The sequence below is a fragment of the Heptranchias perlo genome, chromosome 9 (assembly GCF_035084215.1).
Source record: "Heptranchias perlo isolate sHepPer1 chromosome 9, sHepPer1.hap1, whole genome shotgun sequence".
NCBI lineage: Eukaryota > Metazoa > Chordata > Chondrichthyes > Hexanchiformes > Hexanchidae > Heptranchias > Heptranchias perlo.
The window spans coordinates 53820533-53835447 of NC_090333.1; the positions used below are offsets into that span (position 1 = coordinate 53820533).

The window sequence follows — 14915 nt, forward strand, 5'->3', positions numbered from 1 at the left end:
AACAACTAGGGATACATGCCAATTAATGAGAACGTGGTTTTCAATTTCATACATGGCCCTAAGACTCCACGTTTCGTATCTATGTCGCCACAAAGATGATACACCCTGAGATTGAACATATTCTCCTGTGCTTAAGTGAACAGATTTGTAGGTACACTGGCTTATAATGTTGACACTAACAGGAGTGCTTCGTGTTTATATAATGGACCGAATCAGTGATATTGTCTTGACCAAACAGACAATCATTCACACTGACTCTCCCTTCTTTCCTTGACTTTATTTCTTTGATTCACAGACTGGGTGGAGTTCAGTCCATACGAGATTGGAATGGCAAAGTACGGAACATTTATGCATCCCAGCATCTTTGGCAGCAAGTTCTTCATGGGAACAGTGGTGAAGAAATATGAAGAGAATCCACTTCATTTCTTAATGGGTATTTGTCACCGAGGAACTCATAGTAAAAGTGGGCTCTCTGGATCAACTTCTCTTTCGATTGAACAGACAAATAGAGTTGTCACCAATCAGCTATTGGTCTGGATAATCCAATTTTTGAAATATCCAAAATGTGAACCAGATTTTTAAAAATCTATTTTTAAGTAAGAGTCCATTTTTCCAATTGCTTCTGTTTTCTATAACATGGAGGCATTGGTTATTAAGGTTTTCAATTAGAACAAAGAAAACATGTAAATTCATGCTGTGAGATGATCCGTAGCCCTGTCCCCATTCTATCTCTTGTCCAGGTTTGAACTTTGTAATGGTGGCAGCCCTATAGATGAATGAAAAGGTTGCTTAAAATGGCTGTAATGGTCCATTAAGAAAGTAGCAATAGTAACTATCGTTCATCTCTTCTACTGGATTGTTTAATGCTGGATTGGAGATGGCCTGGAGCTGATTCAATTTCCCCAGAAAGTATAAGTTATATCGCAAAAAGTAAAAAAGTCCCTTTTAAGAAAGAAAGAACTTGCATTTATCTAACAACATACCATGTTTGCAAGAGGTCCCAAAGGGCTTTACAGCCAATGGATTATTTTTTGAAGTACAGTCACACTGTTGTTAGGCGAATGCAGCAGCCATTCGGCACACACCAAGCTGAATGAATGAATGACCAGGTAATCTGTTTTTGGTGGTGGTGGCTGAGGGTAGATTTTTGGCCAGAACACCAGGAGAAGTCTATCAGTTTGGTTCAGAGGTAGCACTCTCACCGTTAAGTCAGAAGGTTATGGATCCAAATTGCATTCCAGGCTAATATTTCAGTGCAGTACTGGGGGAGTGCTGCATTGTTGGAGGTGCTGCCTTTTGGCATTAAACTGAGGCTCGTCCACCTGTTCAGATCCCATAGCACTATTCAAAGAAAAGCAGACTAAGTGGCCAACATTTATCCCTCTACCATCATCCCCAAAACAAATTAACTGGTCATTTATCTTATTCCTGTTTGTGGGTCCTTGCTATGTGCAAATTGGCTGCCGTGTTTGCCTACATTACAACAGTAACAACACTGCAAAAGTAATTCATTAGCTGTATTTATTTCTGCACTTGTTCTCGCTCTCATTTCCACCTAGACAGGACCTCATTTTAAGCCCTAGTCCTTGAGGATGTTGTCGCCTCCCAAATTCGTGTGCATCTTTCCCAAAATTCCATATTTGAATTTCTCCAATCGGGTTTCTGCTCCTGCCACGGCATTGAAACAGCACTAATCAAAGTCACAAATGATATCCTTTGTGACTGTGATGCACTATCCCTCCTTGTCCTTCTCAACCTCTCTACAGGCTTTGACACGGTTGACTGCACAACCACAGTCTGCTGCAGTGTGTGCCATCTACAGGATGCACTGCAGCAACTCGCCAAGGCTTCTTCGGCAGCACCTCCCAAACTCGTGACCCCCAGCACCTAGGAGGACAAGGGCAGCAGGTACATGAGAACACCATCACCTCCAAGTTCCCCTCCAAGTTCCCCACCATCCTGGCTTGGACATATATTCCTTCATTGTCACTGGTTCAAAATCCTGGAACTCCCTACATAACAGCCTAGTAGGAGCTGCTTCACTACACGGACTGCAGCGGTTCAAGAAGGCGACCCACCACCACCTTCTCAAATGCAACTAGAGATGCCGGCCTTGTCAACGATGCCCACATCCCAAGAATGAATTTTTTAAAAACCATGCAGCCTTTAAACTCCCTTGCCCTTTTCTCACTGGACCATCCTGGCTGACCAGCAAGTCTTCGACCTCTTCTTCCTGGACAGGAAATTAGTAGCTGACCTGGGATTGGCCAGTAGGGCTGCCAATTAAACCTTCCCCCCTTGAGTGTAGGTTACTAGAAACCACCTTCTGCTACTCTCAAAATGAATGGGACCATCTTCACATAATGGGAGTAATTTTGACTTTGAGCGATATCAATTCAGCCGCTCGTTATGCATCTCTCCCGATTGTCATTTCCATTGAAGTCAATTTACTCTTATTGACTCAGTTCAAAGTGGCAACTTTCTACAATGGTCCATCCAGCTTTAATATTCATCTCCCCTCTCCCAGTCCTCTGGCTGTTGTGGTAGTTTTAATCCCCTGTGAGCTGAATTTAACTTGAAGGTAACACTTTTAATATAAATCATACCAAGATCCTTCTCATGGAAAATGGTCAATAATCCCAAAATGTCACAGTGCCTCTATCATTTCTGTAGAAAACATTTTAACTGTTGGTAGTAAAATAGTAGCCCCCACCAGCCAGAGAACACCAGCCTTAATAACATTTTCAATTTTGCTAATGATTTATTGATATTGCGCTGTTGCTTTAATTTGTGCTATTAAAAGGAGAGGATGAGCATTTTCCTCCCTTTCCCCTTCTATCCCTGTGAATCTTGGCCATTTATACTGCAATTACATTCCTAGAACTCAGTAGTTGGCAGCCAAACAATGATGAATAAAAATATAATAATGCAGCTGAACATTGACATCAGTTTTAAATCACATCTGACCGTCAGATAACCTTACCCACGCAGCTTCATTACATTAGATAACTTTACAGGATGTGCGTAATCTGACCTACCTCTGGATCAGCAGCTGGAACAGTTGCCAGGGAGGGTTGTTGGGGCACGGACACTGTCCTCATTGACGAACAATCGCCAGCTGTAATGGGGCTACAGTCAGTTTTGTATTCGAGAAAGACAAGACCATAGGACCCTTCATCTGACCTTATCTTATGGTCTGTGTAACATGTGACTAAGTCAAATGGCCTGGCCTGGTTTCTGATATGGAACAGGGCCTACTGTCTCTTCAGATAAATGTACTAACTGTCTTTAGTGAATTCAGGATCATTTTCATTTTTTCCCCCTCTTTCATTGTTAGGCGTTTGGGGCAGTGCATTTTCCATATTATTCAACCGAGTAATTGGAGTTACCAGTTCCAGCAACCAAGGCTCCACCACCATGGAGGAAGAACTAGGTACTGTACCTTTATATGTTATTCAATCATTAACATCAAAATAAGCCTTCAAACCGCTCTATTTTGCTGGTTTTCAGGCTTTTCTCTGTGGGGGCCCCCCACCAAATACTGACACACTCCCAGGCACCTCCAGCAAATACTGCTACAGTCCCAGGGACTCCCTGCAAATACAGATACTCTCCTGGAATCTCATTGCAAATGCTACACACTCCCAGGCACCTCCAGCAAATACTGCGACAGTCCCAGGGACTCCCTGCAAATACAGATACTCTCCTGGAATCTCATTGTAAATGCTACACACTCCCAGGCATCTCCAGCAAATACTGCTACAGTCCCAGGGACTCCCTGCAAATACAGATACTCTCCTGGAATCTCATTGTAAATGCTACACACTCCCAGGCACCTCCAGCAAATACTGCTACAGTCCCAGGGACTCCCTGCAAATACAGATACTCTCCTGGAATCTCATTGCAAATGCGACACACTCCCAGGCATCTCCAGCAAATACTGCGACAGTCCCAGGGACTCCCTGCAAATACAGATACCCTCCTGGAATCTCATTGCAAATGCTACACACTCCCGGGGACCCTTGCACATATTGATACATTTCCGGTGACTCCTTCAAATACTGATGTACTCTCAGTAGTCTTCTATAAGCACTGACACGCTCGTGGGAGCTCTCTGCAAGTACTGATTAATTTCCAGGGAACCCCCTGCACATACCGACAAACTATCAAGAGCCCTTTGCCCTAAATTTCGAATGATAGTATTGATTACCCAAAGGGAAACCGTGCTCTCATTGCAGAAAACATTTAGTATAAAGCAACTGATAGTAATTTGCCAGTAAGGAAACAAATCCAGAAATCTGATGATAATCTCCTTGGAATCCCTTCACAGACCCATTAGAGTCTGAGGGCCCCCAGTTAGAAAACCCCTTCTTTAGTTTCTCGTCTTAAAAAATAGAAAGGATGTCTCTGACCGTAAATACAAGCCGGGATGATTTGACTTAATTTGGTTGATTTTAGAGCTCCATGATATTGTAAAAAAGAAAGAACTTTCATTCGTAGGGCACTTTATCACGTCATACAGGACTTCTCAACTGCTTCACATACAGTAAAATGTTTTTTGAAATGCCGTCACTTTTGCTATGTCGATGATGTAATGAAAAGCAGCGTGCTATTTCCAGTCGCTTACAAGCCGCCAGTCTGGAAGTTTATAAACAGTGACGCACATTGTTTAGCTGCATCAGTCAGCATTCGTTAATTTATGAGGTCAATTCATGAAGTTTCCTGTGTATGAAATCAAGTCCTATTAGCTCAGCATGTGAAATTACACAGCGACCTCCAGTGAGGAAACCCCGAAACTCTCAAATTCCAGCTGAATTTTGATACTTTATCCAATTATCCAAAGGCCTCTTTGTTTACATTGGAACAAAGTTGAGATTTTTATATTTTCAAAGTGATTAAATGACTCGCTCTGTATCACATTAAACCACACATGACTGGAAATTCCCAGATTCAGTCTCTGTGCTGTGTCAGCCGATATCAACCAAGGTGGTGATAGGGATGCTACAAAGTATCTTTAGTGTTCCTGGGACAAGGAAGAGAAAAATCAATCAGGGTTCCCTCACTTCGTCGCTAACCTGAAAAGTGCATGTATGTGGAGTTCAGGTAAGAACACCATCAGGTTCAGGCCTGGGTGGTCTCCATAATAGAATAGCCAGGGGTTAAAACAAGCCAGAATGGTATGGAATTCCATTCTAGTTTTTGACTTACTAGTTACTTTGCAGCATCTCTTCTGAATTTCCTTGTGGGATTTCCAAATTAGGCCTTTAGTCCCCATTGGTCATTTGATCTCACATGATTAGCAAAAGACTGTTCTGAGTTTCCTTAAATTCGAGTTCTTTTTGTGTCTGACTGACCAGCAAACGATCCCAGGCTAGCAATTCATTTTTTAAAAGTTTCCACATATCCCATCAGTCAAGCTGCAGTCACTGTTTTCCTCTCCATCAACCACGTTTCCGTCGCTCTCTCATTCCCCATGTTTCTGTCGCTCTCTCATTCCCCATGTTTCTGTCGCTCTCTCATTCCCCATGTTTCTGTCGCTCTCTCATTCTCCGTGTTTCTGTCGCTCTCTCATTCCCCGTGTTTCTGTCGCTCTCTCATTCCCCGTGTTTCTGTCGCTCTCTCATTCCCCATGTTTCTGTCGCTCTCTCATTCCCCGTGTTTCTGTCGCTCTTTCATTCTCCATGTTTCTGTCGCTCTCTCATTCCCCGTGTTTCTGTCGCTCTCTCATTCCCCATGTTTCTGTCGCTCTCTCATTCCCCATGTTTCTGTCGCTCTTTCCTTCTCCATGTTTCTGTCGCTCTCTCATTCCACATGTTTCTGTCGCTCTCTCATTCCCCGTGTTTCAGTCGCTCTCTCCTTCCCCGTGTTTCTGTCGCGCTCTCATTCCCCGTGTTTCTGTCGCTCTCTCATTCCCCGTGTTTCTGTCGCTCTCTCATTCCCTGTATTTCTGTCGCTGTTTCCTTCCCCGTGTTTCTGTCGCTCTCTAATTCCCCATGTTTCTGTCGCTCTCTCATTCCCCGTGTTTCTGTCGCTCTCTCATTCCCCGTGTTTCTGTCGCGCTCTCATTCCCCGTGTTTCTGTCGCTCTCTCATTCCCCGTGTTTCTGTCGCTCTCTCATTCCCCGTGTTTCTGTCGCTCACTCATTCCCCGTATTTCTGTCGCTCTTTCCTTCCCCGTGTTTCTGTCGCTCTCTCATTCCCCTTGTTTCTGTCGCTCTCTCATTCCCCGTGTTTCTGTCGCTCTCTCATTCCCCTTGTTTCTGTCGCTCTCTCATTCCCCGTGTTTCTGTCGCTCTCTCATTCCCCGTGTTTCTGTCGCTCTCCCATTCCCCGTGTTTCTGTCGCTCTCTCATTCCCCGTGTTTCTGTCGCTCACTCATTCCCGGTATTTCTGTCGCTCTTTCCTTCCCCGTGTTTCTGTCGCTCTCTCATTCCCCGTGTTTCTGTCGCTCTCTCATTCCCCGTGTTTCTGTCGCTCTCTCCTTCCCCGTGTTTCTGTCGCTCTCTCATTCCCCATGTTTCTGTCGCTCTCTCATTCCCCGTGTTTCTGTCGCTCTCTCATTCCCCATGTTTCTGTCGCTCTCTCATTCCCCGTGTTTCTGTCGCTCTTTCATTCCCCATGTTTCTGTCGCTCTCTCATTCCCCATGTTTCTGTCGCTCTCTCATTCCCCATGTTTCTGTCGCTCTCTCATTCCCCATGTTTCTGTCGCTCTCTCATTCCCCGTGTTTCTGTCGCTCTCTCATTCCCCATGTTTCTGTCGCTCTCTCATTCCCCGTGTTTCTGTCGCTCTCTCATTCCCCATGTTTCTGTCGCTCTCTCATTCCCCATGTTTCTGTCGCTCTCTCATTCCCCATGTTTCTGTCGCTCTCTCATTCCCCGTGTTTCTGTCGCTCTCTCATTCCCCGTGTTTCTGTCGCTCTCTCATTCCCCGTGTTTCTGTCGCTCTCTCATTCCCCATGTTTCTGTCGCTCTCTCATTCCCCGTGTTTCTGTCGCTCTCTCATTCCCCGTGTTTCTGTCGCTCTCTCATTCCCCGTGTTTCTGTCGCTCTCTCATTCCCCGTGTTTCTGTCGCTCTCTCATTCCCCGTGTTTCTGTCGCTCTCTCATTCCCCTTGTTTCTGTCGCTCTCTCATTCCCCGTGTTTCTGTCGCTCTCTCATTCCCCGTGTTTCTGTCGCTCTCTCATTCCCCGTGTTTCTGTAGCTCTCTCATTCCCCTTGTTTCTGTCGCTCTCTCATTCCCCATGTTTCTGTCGCTCTCTCATTCCCCATGTTTCTGTCGCTCTCTCATTCCCCGTGTTTCTGTCGCTCTCTCATTCCCCGTGTTTCTGTCGCTCTCTCATTCCCCATATTTCTGTCGCTCTCCCATTCCCCGTGTTTCTGTCGCTCTCTCATTCCCCATGTTTCTGTCGCTCTTTCATTCCCCGTGTTTCTGTCGCTCTCTCATTCCCCGTGTTTCTGTCGCTCTTTCATTCTCCATTTTTCTGTCGCTCTCTCATTCCCCGTGTTTCTGTCGCTCTTTCATTCCCCGTGTTTCTGTCGCTCTCTCATTCCCCGTGTTTCTGTCGCTCTCTCATTCCCCGTGTTTCTGTCGCTCTCTCATTCCCCATGTTTCTGTCGCTCTCTCATTCCCCGTGTTTCTGTCGCTCTCTCATTCCCCGTGTTTCTGTCGCTCTCTCATTCCCCATGTTTCTGTCGCTCTCTCATTCCCCATGTTTCTGTCGCTCTCTCATTCCCCGTGTTTCTGTCGCTCTCTCATTCCCCATGTTTCTGTCGCTCTCTCATTCCCCATGTTTCTGTCGCTCTCTCATTCCCCGTGTTTCTGTCGCTCTCTCATTCCCCGTGTTTCTGTCGCTCTTTCCTTCCCCATGTTTCTGTCGCTCTCTCATTCCCCGTGTTTCTGTCGCTCTTTCATTCCCCGTGTTTCTGTCGCTCTCTCATTCCCCATGTTTCTGTCGCTCTCTCATTCCCCGTGTTTCTGTCGCTCTCTCATTCCCCGTGTTTCTGTCGCTCTCTCATTCCCCGTGTTTCTGTCGCTCTCTCATTCCCCGTGTTTCTGTCGCTCTCTCATTCCCCGTGTTTCTGTCGCTCTCTCATTCCCCATGTTTCTGTCGCTCTCTCATTCCCCGTGTTTCTGTCGCTCTCTCATTCCCCGTGTTTCTGTCGCTCTCTCATTCCCCTTGTTTCTGTCGCTCTCTCATTCCCCGTGTTTCTGTCGCTCTCTCATTCCCCGTGTTTCTGTCGCTCTCTCATTCCCCGTGTTTCTGTCGCTCTCTCATTCCCCGTGTTTCTGTCGCTCTCTCATTCCCCATGTTTCTGTCGCTCTCTCATTCCCCGTGTTTCTGTCGCTCTCTCCTTCCCCGTGTTTCTGTCGCTCTCTCCTTCCCCGTGTTTCTGTCGCTCTCTCATTCCCCGTGTTTCTGTCGCTCTCTCATTCCCCGTGTTTCAGTCGCTCTCTCATTCCCCGTGTTTCTGTCGCTCTCTCATTCCCCGTGTTTCTGTCGCTCTCTCATTCCCCGTGTTTCTGTCGCTCTCTCATTCCCCGTGTTTCTGTCGCTCTCTCATTCCCCGTGTTTCTGTCGCTCTCTCATTCCCCGTGTTTCTGTCGCTCTCTCATTCCCCATATTTCTGTCGCTCTCCCATTCCCCGTGTTTCTGTCGCTCTCTCATTCCCCGTGTTTCTGTCGCTCTCTCATTCCCCATGTTTCTGTCGCTCTTTCATTCCCCGTGTTTCTGTCGCTCTCTCATTCCCCGTGTTTCTGTCGCTCTTTCATTCTCCATGTTTCTGTCGCTCTCTCATTCCCCGTGTTTCTGTCGCTCTTTCATTCCCCATGTTTCTGTCGCTCTCTCATTCCCCGTGTTTCTGTCGCTCTCTCATTCCCCGTGTTTCTGTCGCTCTCTCATTCCCCATGTTTCTCTCGCTCTCCTTCTCCATGTTTCTGTCGCTCTCTCATTCCCCATGTTTCTGTCGCTCTCTCATTCCCCATGTTTCTGTCGCTCTCTCATTCCCCGTGTTTCTGTCGCTCTCTCATTCCCCGTGTTTCTGTCGCTCTTTCCTTCCCCATGTTTCTGTCGCTCTCTCATTCCCCGTGTTTCTGTCGCTCTCTCATTCCCCGTGTTTCTGTCGCTCTTTCCTTCCCCATGTTTCTGTCGCTCTCTCATTCCCCGTGTTTCTGTCGCTCTCTCATTCCCCATGTTTCTGTCGCTCTCTCATTCCCCGTGTTTCTGTCGCTCTCTCATTCCCCATGTTTCTGTCGCTCTCTCATTCCCCATGTTTCTGTCGCTCTCTCATTCCCCATGTTTCTGTCGCTCTCTCATTCCCCATGTTTCTGTCGCTCTCTCATTCCCCGTGTTTCTGTCGCTCTCTCATTCCCCGTGTTTCTGTCGCTCTCTCATTCCCCATGTTTCTGTCGCTCTCTCATTCCCCGTGTTTCTGTCGCTCTCTCATTCCCCGTGTTTCTGTCGCTCTCTCATTCCCCATGTTTCTGTCGCTCTCTCATTCCCCATGTTTCTGTCGCTCTCTCATTCCCCATGTTTCTGTCGCTCTCTCATTCCCCGTGTTTCCGTCGCTCTCTCAATCCCCATGTTTCTGTCGCTCTCTCCTTCCCTGTGTTTCTGTCGCTCTCTCATTCCCCATGTTTCTGTCGCTCTCTCATTCCCCATGTTTCTGTCGCTCTCTCCTTCCCTGTGTTTCTGTCGCTCTCTCATTCCCCGTGTTTCTGTCGCTCTCTCATTCCCTGTGTTTCTGTCGCTCTCTCATTCCCCGTGTTTCTGTCGCTCTCTCATTCCCCGTGTTTCTGTCGCTCTCTCATTCCCCGTGTTTCTGTCGCTCTCTCATTCCCCGTGTTTCTGTCGCTCTCTCATTCCCCGTGTTTCTGTCGCTCTCTCATTCCCCGTGTTTCTGTCGCTCTCTCATTCCCCGTGTTTCTGTCGCTCTCTCATTCCCCGTGTTTCTGTCGCTCTCTCATTCCCCGTGTTTCTGTCGCTTTTTCATTCTCCATGTTTCTGTCGCTCTCTCATTCCCCGTGTTTCTGTCGCTCTTTCATTCCCCATGTTTCTGTCGCTCTCTCATTCCCCGTGTTTCTGTCGCTCTCTCATTCCCCATGTTTCTCTCGCTCTCTCATTCCCCGTGTTTCTGTCGCTCTCTCATTCCCCGTGTTTCTGTCGCTCTCATTCCCCGTGTTTCTGTCGCTCTCTCATTCCCCGTGTTTCTGTCGCTCTCTCCTTCCCCGTGTTTCTGTCGCTCTCTCCTTCCCCATGTTTCTGTCGCTCTCTCATTCCCCATGTTTCTGTCGCTCTCTCATTCCCCGTGTTTCTGTCGCTCTCTCATTCCCCGTGTTTCTGTCGCTCTCTCATTCCCCTTGTTTCTGTCGCTCTCATTCCCCGTGTTTCTGTCGCTCTCTCATTCCCCGTGTTTCTGTCGCTCTCTCCTTCCCCATGTTTCTGTCGCTCTCTCATTCCCCGTGTTTCTGTCGCTCTTTCCTTCCCCATGTTTCTGTCGCTCTCTCATTCCCCGTGTTTCTGTCGCTCTCTCATTCCCCGTGTTTCTGTCGCTCTCTCATTCCCCGTGTTTCTGTCGCTCTCATTCCCCGTGTTTCTGTCGCTCTCTCATTCCCCGTGTTTCTGTCGCTCTCTCCTTCCCCATGTTTCTGTCGCTCTCTCATTCCCCGTGTTTCTGTCGCTCTTTCATTCCCCATGTTTCTGTCGCTCTCTCATTCCCCGTGTTTCTGTCGCTCTCTCATTCCCCATGTTTCTCTCGCTCTCCTTCTCCATGTTTCTGTCGCTCTCTCATTCCCCATGTTTCTGTCGCTCTCTCATTCCCCATGTTTCTGTCCCTCTTTCATTCCCCGTGTTTCTGTCGCTCTCTCATTCCCCGTGTTTCTGTCGCTCTCTCATTCCCCGTGTTTCTGTCGCTCTCTCATTCCCCGTGTTTCTGTCGCTCTCTCATTCCCCGTGTTTCTGTCGCTCTCTCATTCCCCGTGTTTCTGTCGCTCTCTCATTCCCCGTGTTTCTGTCGCTCTCTCATTCCCCGTGTTTCTGTCGCTCTCTCATTCCCCGTGTTTCTGTCGCTCTCTCATTCCCCGTGTTTCTGTCGCTCTCTCATTCCCCATGTTTCTGTCGCTCTCTCATTCCCCGTGTTTCTGTCGCTCTCATTCCCCATGTTTCTGTCGCTCTCTCATTCCCCGTGTTTCTGTCGCTCTCTCATTCCCCGTGTTTCTGTCGCTCTCCTTCTCCATGTTTCTGTCGCTCTCTCATTCCCCATGTTTCTGTCGCTCTCTCATTCCCCGTGTTTCTGTCGCTCTCATTCCCCGTGTTTCTGTCGCTCTCTCATTCCCCGTGTTTCTGTCGCTCTCTCATTCCCCGTGTTTCTGTCGCTCTCTCATTCCCGTGTTTCTGTCGCTCTTTCCTTCCCCATGTTTCTGTCGCTCTGTCATTCCCCGTGTTTCTGTCGCTCTCTCATTCCCCATGTTTCTGTCGCTCTCTCATTCCCCATGTTTCTGTCGCTCTTTCATTCCCCGTGTTTCTGTCCCTCTCACATTCCCCATGTTTCTGTCGCTCTTTCATTCCACGTGTTTCTGTCGCTCTCTCATTCCCCATGTTTCTGTCGCTCTCTCATTCCCCGTGTTTCTGTCGCTCTCTCATTCCCCGTGTTTCTGTCGCTCTCTCATTCCCCGTGTTTCTGTCGCTCTCTCATTCCTCGTGTTTCTGTCCCTCTTTCATTCCCCGTGTTTCTGTCGCTCTCTCATTCCCCGTGTTTCTGTCGCTCTCTCATTCCCCGTGTTTCTGTCGCTCTCTCATTCCCCGTGTTTCTGTCGCTCTCTCATTCCTCGTGTTTCTGTCCCTCTTTCATTCCCCGTGTTTCTGTCGCTCTCTCATTCCCTGTGTTTCTGTCGCTCTCTCCTTCCCTGTGTTTCTGTCGCTCTCTCATTCCCCATGTTTCTGTCGCTCTCTCAGTTCCCCGTGTTTCTGTCGCTCTCTCATTCCCCGTGTTTCTGTCGCTCTCTCATTCCCCGTGTTTCTGTCGCTCTCTCATTCCCCGTGTTTCTGTCGCTCTCTCATTCCCCGTGTTTCTGTCGCTCTCTCATTCCCCATGTTTCTGTCGCTCTTTCATTCCCCATGTTTCTATCGCTCTCTCATTCCCCATGTTTCTGTCGCTCTCTCATTCCCCATGTTTCTGTCGCTCTCTCATTCCCCGTGTTTCTGTTGCTCTCTCATCCCCCATGTTTCTGTCGCTCTCTTAGTCCCCGTGTTTCTGTCGCTCTTTCATTCCCCGTGTTTCTGTCGCTCTCGTTCCCCATGTTTCTGTCGCTCTTTCATTCCCCATGTTTCTGTCGCTCTCTCATTCCCCGTGTATCTGTCGCTCTCTCATTCCCCATGTTTCTGTCCCTCTTTCATTCCCCGTGTTTCTGTCGCTCTCTCATTCCCCGTGTTTCTGTCGCTCTCGTTCCCCATGTTTCTGTCGCTCTTTCATTCCCCATGTTTCTGTCACTCTCTCATTCCCCGTGTTTCTGTCGCTCTCTCATTCCCCATGTTTCTGTCCCTCTTTCATTCCCCGTGTTTCTGTCGCTCTCTCCTTCCCCGTGTTTCTGTCGCTCTCATTCCCCGTGTTTCTGTCGCTCTCATTCCCCATGTTTCTGTCGCTCTCTCATTCCCCGTGTTTCTGTCGCTCTCTCCTTCCCCGTGTTTCTGTCGCTCTCATTCCCCGTGTTTCTGTCGCTCTCATTCCCCATGTTTCTGTCGCTCTCTCATTCCCCGTGTTTCTGTCGCTCTCTCATTCCCCGTGTTTCTGTCGCTCTCTCATTCCCCGTATTTCTGTCGCTCTTTCATTCCCCATGTTTCTGTCGCTCTTTCATTCCCCGTGTTTCTGTCGCTCTCTCATTCCCCGTGTTTCTGTCGCTCTCTCATTCCCCATGTTTCTGTCGCTCTCTCATTCCCCGTGTTTCTGTCGCTCTCTCATTCCCCGTGTTTCTGTCGCTCTCTCATTTCCCGTGTTTCTGTCGCTCTCTTATTCCCCGTGTTTCTGTCGCTCTTTCATTCCCCGTGTTTCTGTCGCTCTCATTCCCCATGTTTCTGTCGCTCTTTCATTCCCCATGTTTCTGTCGCTCTCTCATTCCCCGTGTTTCTGTCGCTCTCTCATTCCCCGTGTTTCTGTGGCTCTCTCATTCCCCGTGTTTCTGTCGCTCTCTCATTCCCCGTGTTTCTGTCGCTCTCTCATTCCCCATGTTTCTGTCGCTCTCTCATTCCCTGTGTTTCTGTCCCTCTTTCATTCCCCGTGTTTCTGTCGCTCTCTCATTCCCCGTGTTTCTGTCGCTCTCTCATTCCCCGTGTTTCTGTCGCTCTTTCCTTCCCCGTGTTTCTGTCGCTCTCTCATTCCCCATGTTTCTGTCGCTCTCTCATTCCCCGTGTTTCTGTCGCTCTCTCATTCCCCGTGTTTCTGTCGCTCTCTCATTCCCCGTGTTTCTGTCGCTCTCTCCTTCCCCGTGTTTCTGTCGCTCTCTCATTCCCCGTGTTTCTGTCGCTCTCTCATTCCCCGTGTTTCTGTCGCTCTCTTATTCCCCGTGTTTCTGTCGCTCTTTCATTCCCCGTGTTTCTGTCGCTCTCATTCCCCATGTTTCTGTCGCTCTTTCATTCCCCATGTTTCTGTCGCTCTCTCATTCCCCGTGTTTCTGTCGCTCTCTCATTCCCCGTGTTTCTGTGGCTCTCTCATTCCCCGTGTTTCTGTCGCTCTCTCATTCCCCGTGTTTCTGTCGCTCTCTCATTCCCCATGTTTCTGTCGCTCTCTCATTCCCTGTGTTTCTGTCCCTCTTTCATTCCCCGTGTTTCTGTCGCTCTCTCCTTCCCCGTGTTTCTGTCGCTCTCTCATTCCCCATGTTTCTGTCGCTCTCTCATTCCCCGTGTTTCTGTCGCTCTCTCATTCCCCGTGTTTCTGTCGCTCTCTCATTCCCCGTGTTTCTGTCGCTCTCTCATTCCCCATGTTTCTGTCGCTCTCTCATTCCCTGTGTTTCTGTCCCTCTTTCATTCCCCGTGTTTCTGTCGCTCTCTCCTTCCCCGTGTTTCTGTCGCTCTCTCATTCCCCATGTTTCTGTCGCTCTCTCATTCCCCGTGTTTCTGTCGCTCTCTCATTCCCCGTGTTTCTGTCGCTCTCTCATTCCCCGTATTTCTGTCGCTCTTTCATTCCCCATGTTTCTGTCGCTCTTTCATTCCCCGTGTTTCTGTCGCTCTTTCATTCCCCGTGTTTCTGTCGCTCTCTCATTCCCCGTGTTTCTGTCGCTCTCTCATTCCCCGTGTTTCTGTCGCTCTCTCATTCCCCGTGTTTCTGTCGCTCTCTCATTCCCCGTGTTTCTGTCGCTCTTTCATTCCCCGTGTTTCTGTCGCTCTCTCATTCCCCGTGTTTCTGTCGCTCTCTCATTCCCCGTGTTTCTGTCGCTCTCTCATTCCCTGTGTTTCTGTCGCTCTCTCATTCCCCGTGTTTCTGTCGCTCTTTCATTCCCCGTGTTTCTGTCGCTCTCTCATTCCCCGTGTTTCTGTCGCTCTCTCATTCCCCATGTTTCTGTCGCTCTCTCCTTCCCCATGTTTCTGTCGCTCTCTCATTCCCCGTGTTTCTGTCGCTCTCTCATTCCCCGTGTTTCTGTCGCTCTCTCATTCCCCGTGTTTCTGTCGCTCTCTCATTCCCCGTGTTTCTGTCGCTCTCTCATTCCCCGTGTTTCTGTCGCTCTCTCATTCCCCGTGTTTCTGTCGCTCTCTCATTCCCCGTGTTTCTGTCGCTCTCTCATTCCCCGTGTTTCTGTCGCTCTTTCCTTCCCCGTGTTTCTGTCGCTCTTTCCTTCCCCATGTTTCTGTCGCTCTCTCATTCCCCGTGTTTCTGTCGCTCTTTCCTTCCCCGTGTTTCTGTCGCTCTCTCATTCCCCGTGTTTCTGT

The 14915-nt window shown here is 48.6% G+C and overlaps 1 protein-coding gene across 1 annotated transcript in view; it reads left to right on the forward strand.

Annotated features, from left to right (window-relative positions):
- Positions 1 to 14915, forward strand: part of LOC137325397 (cytosolic phospholipase A2-like) — a 150737-nt gene that overhangs the window by 90248 nt on the left and 45574 nt on the right. The window contains exons 11-12 of the mRNA XM_067990459.1: positions 296 to 433; positions 3338 to 3433. Of these exons, the coding sequence (XP_067846560.1) occupies positions 296 to 433; positions 3338 to 3433 (234 nt within the window). The remainder of the gene's footprint in view (positions 1 to 295; positions 434 to 3337; positions 3434 to 14915) is intronic.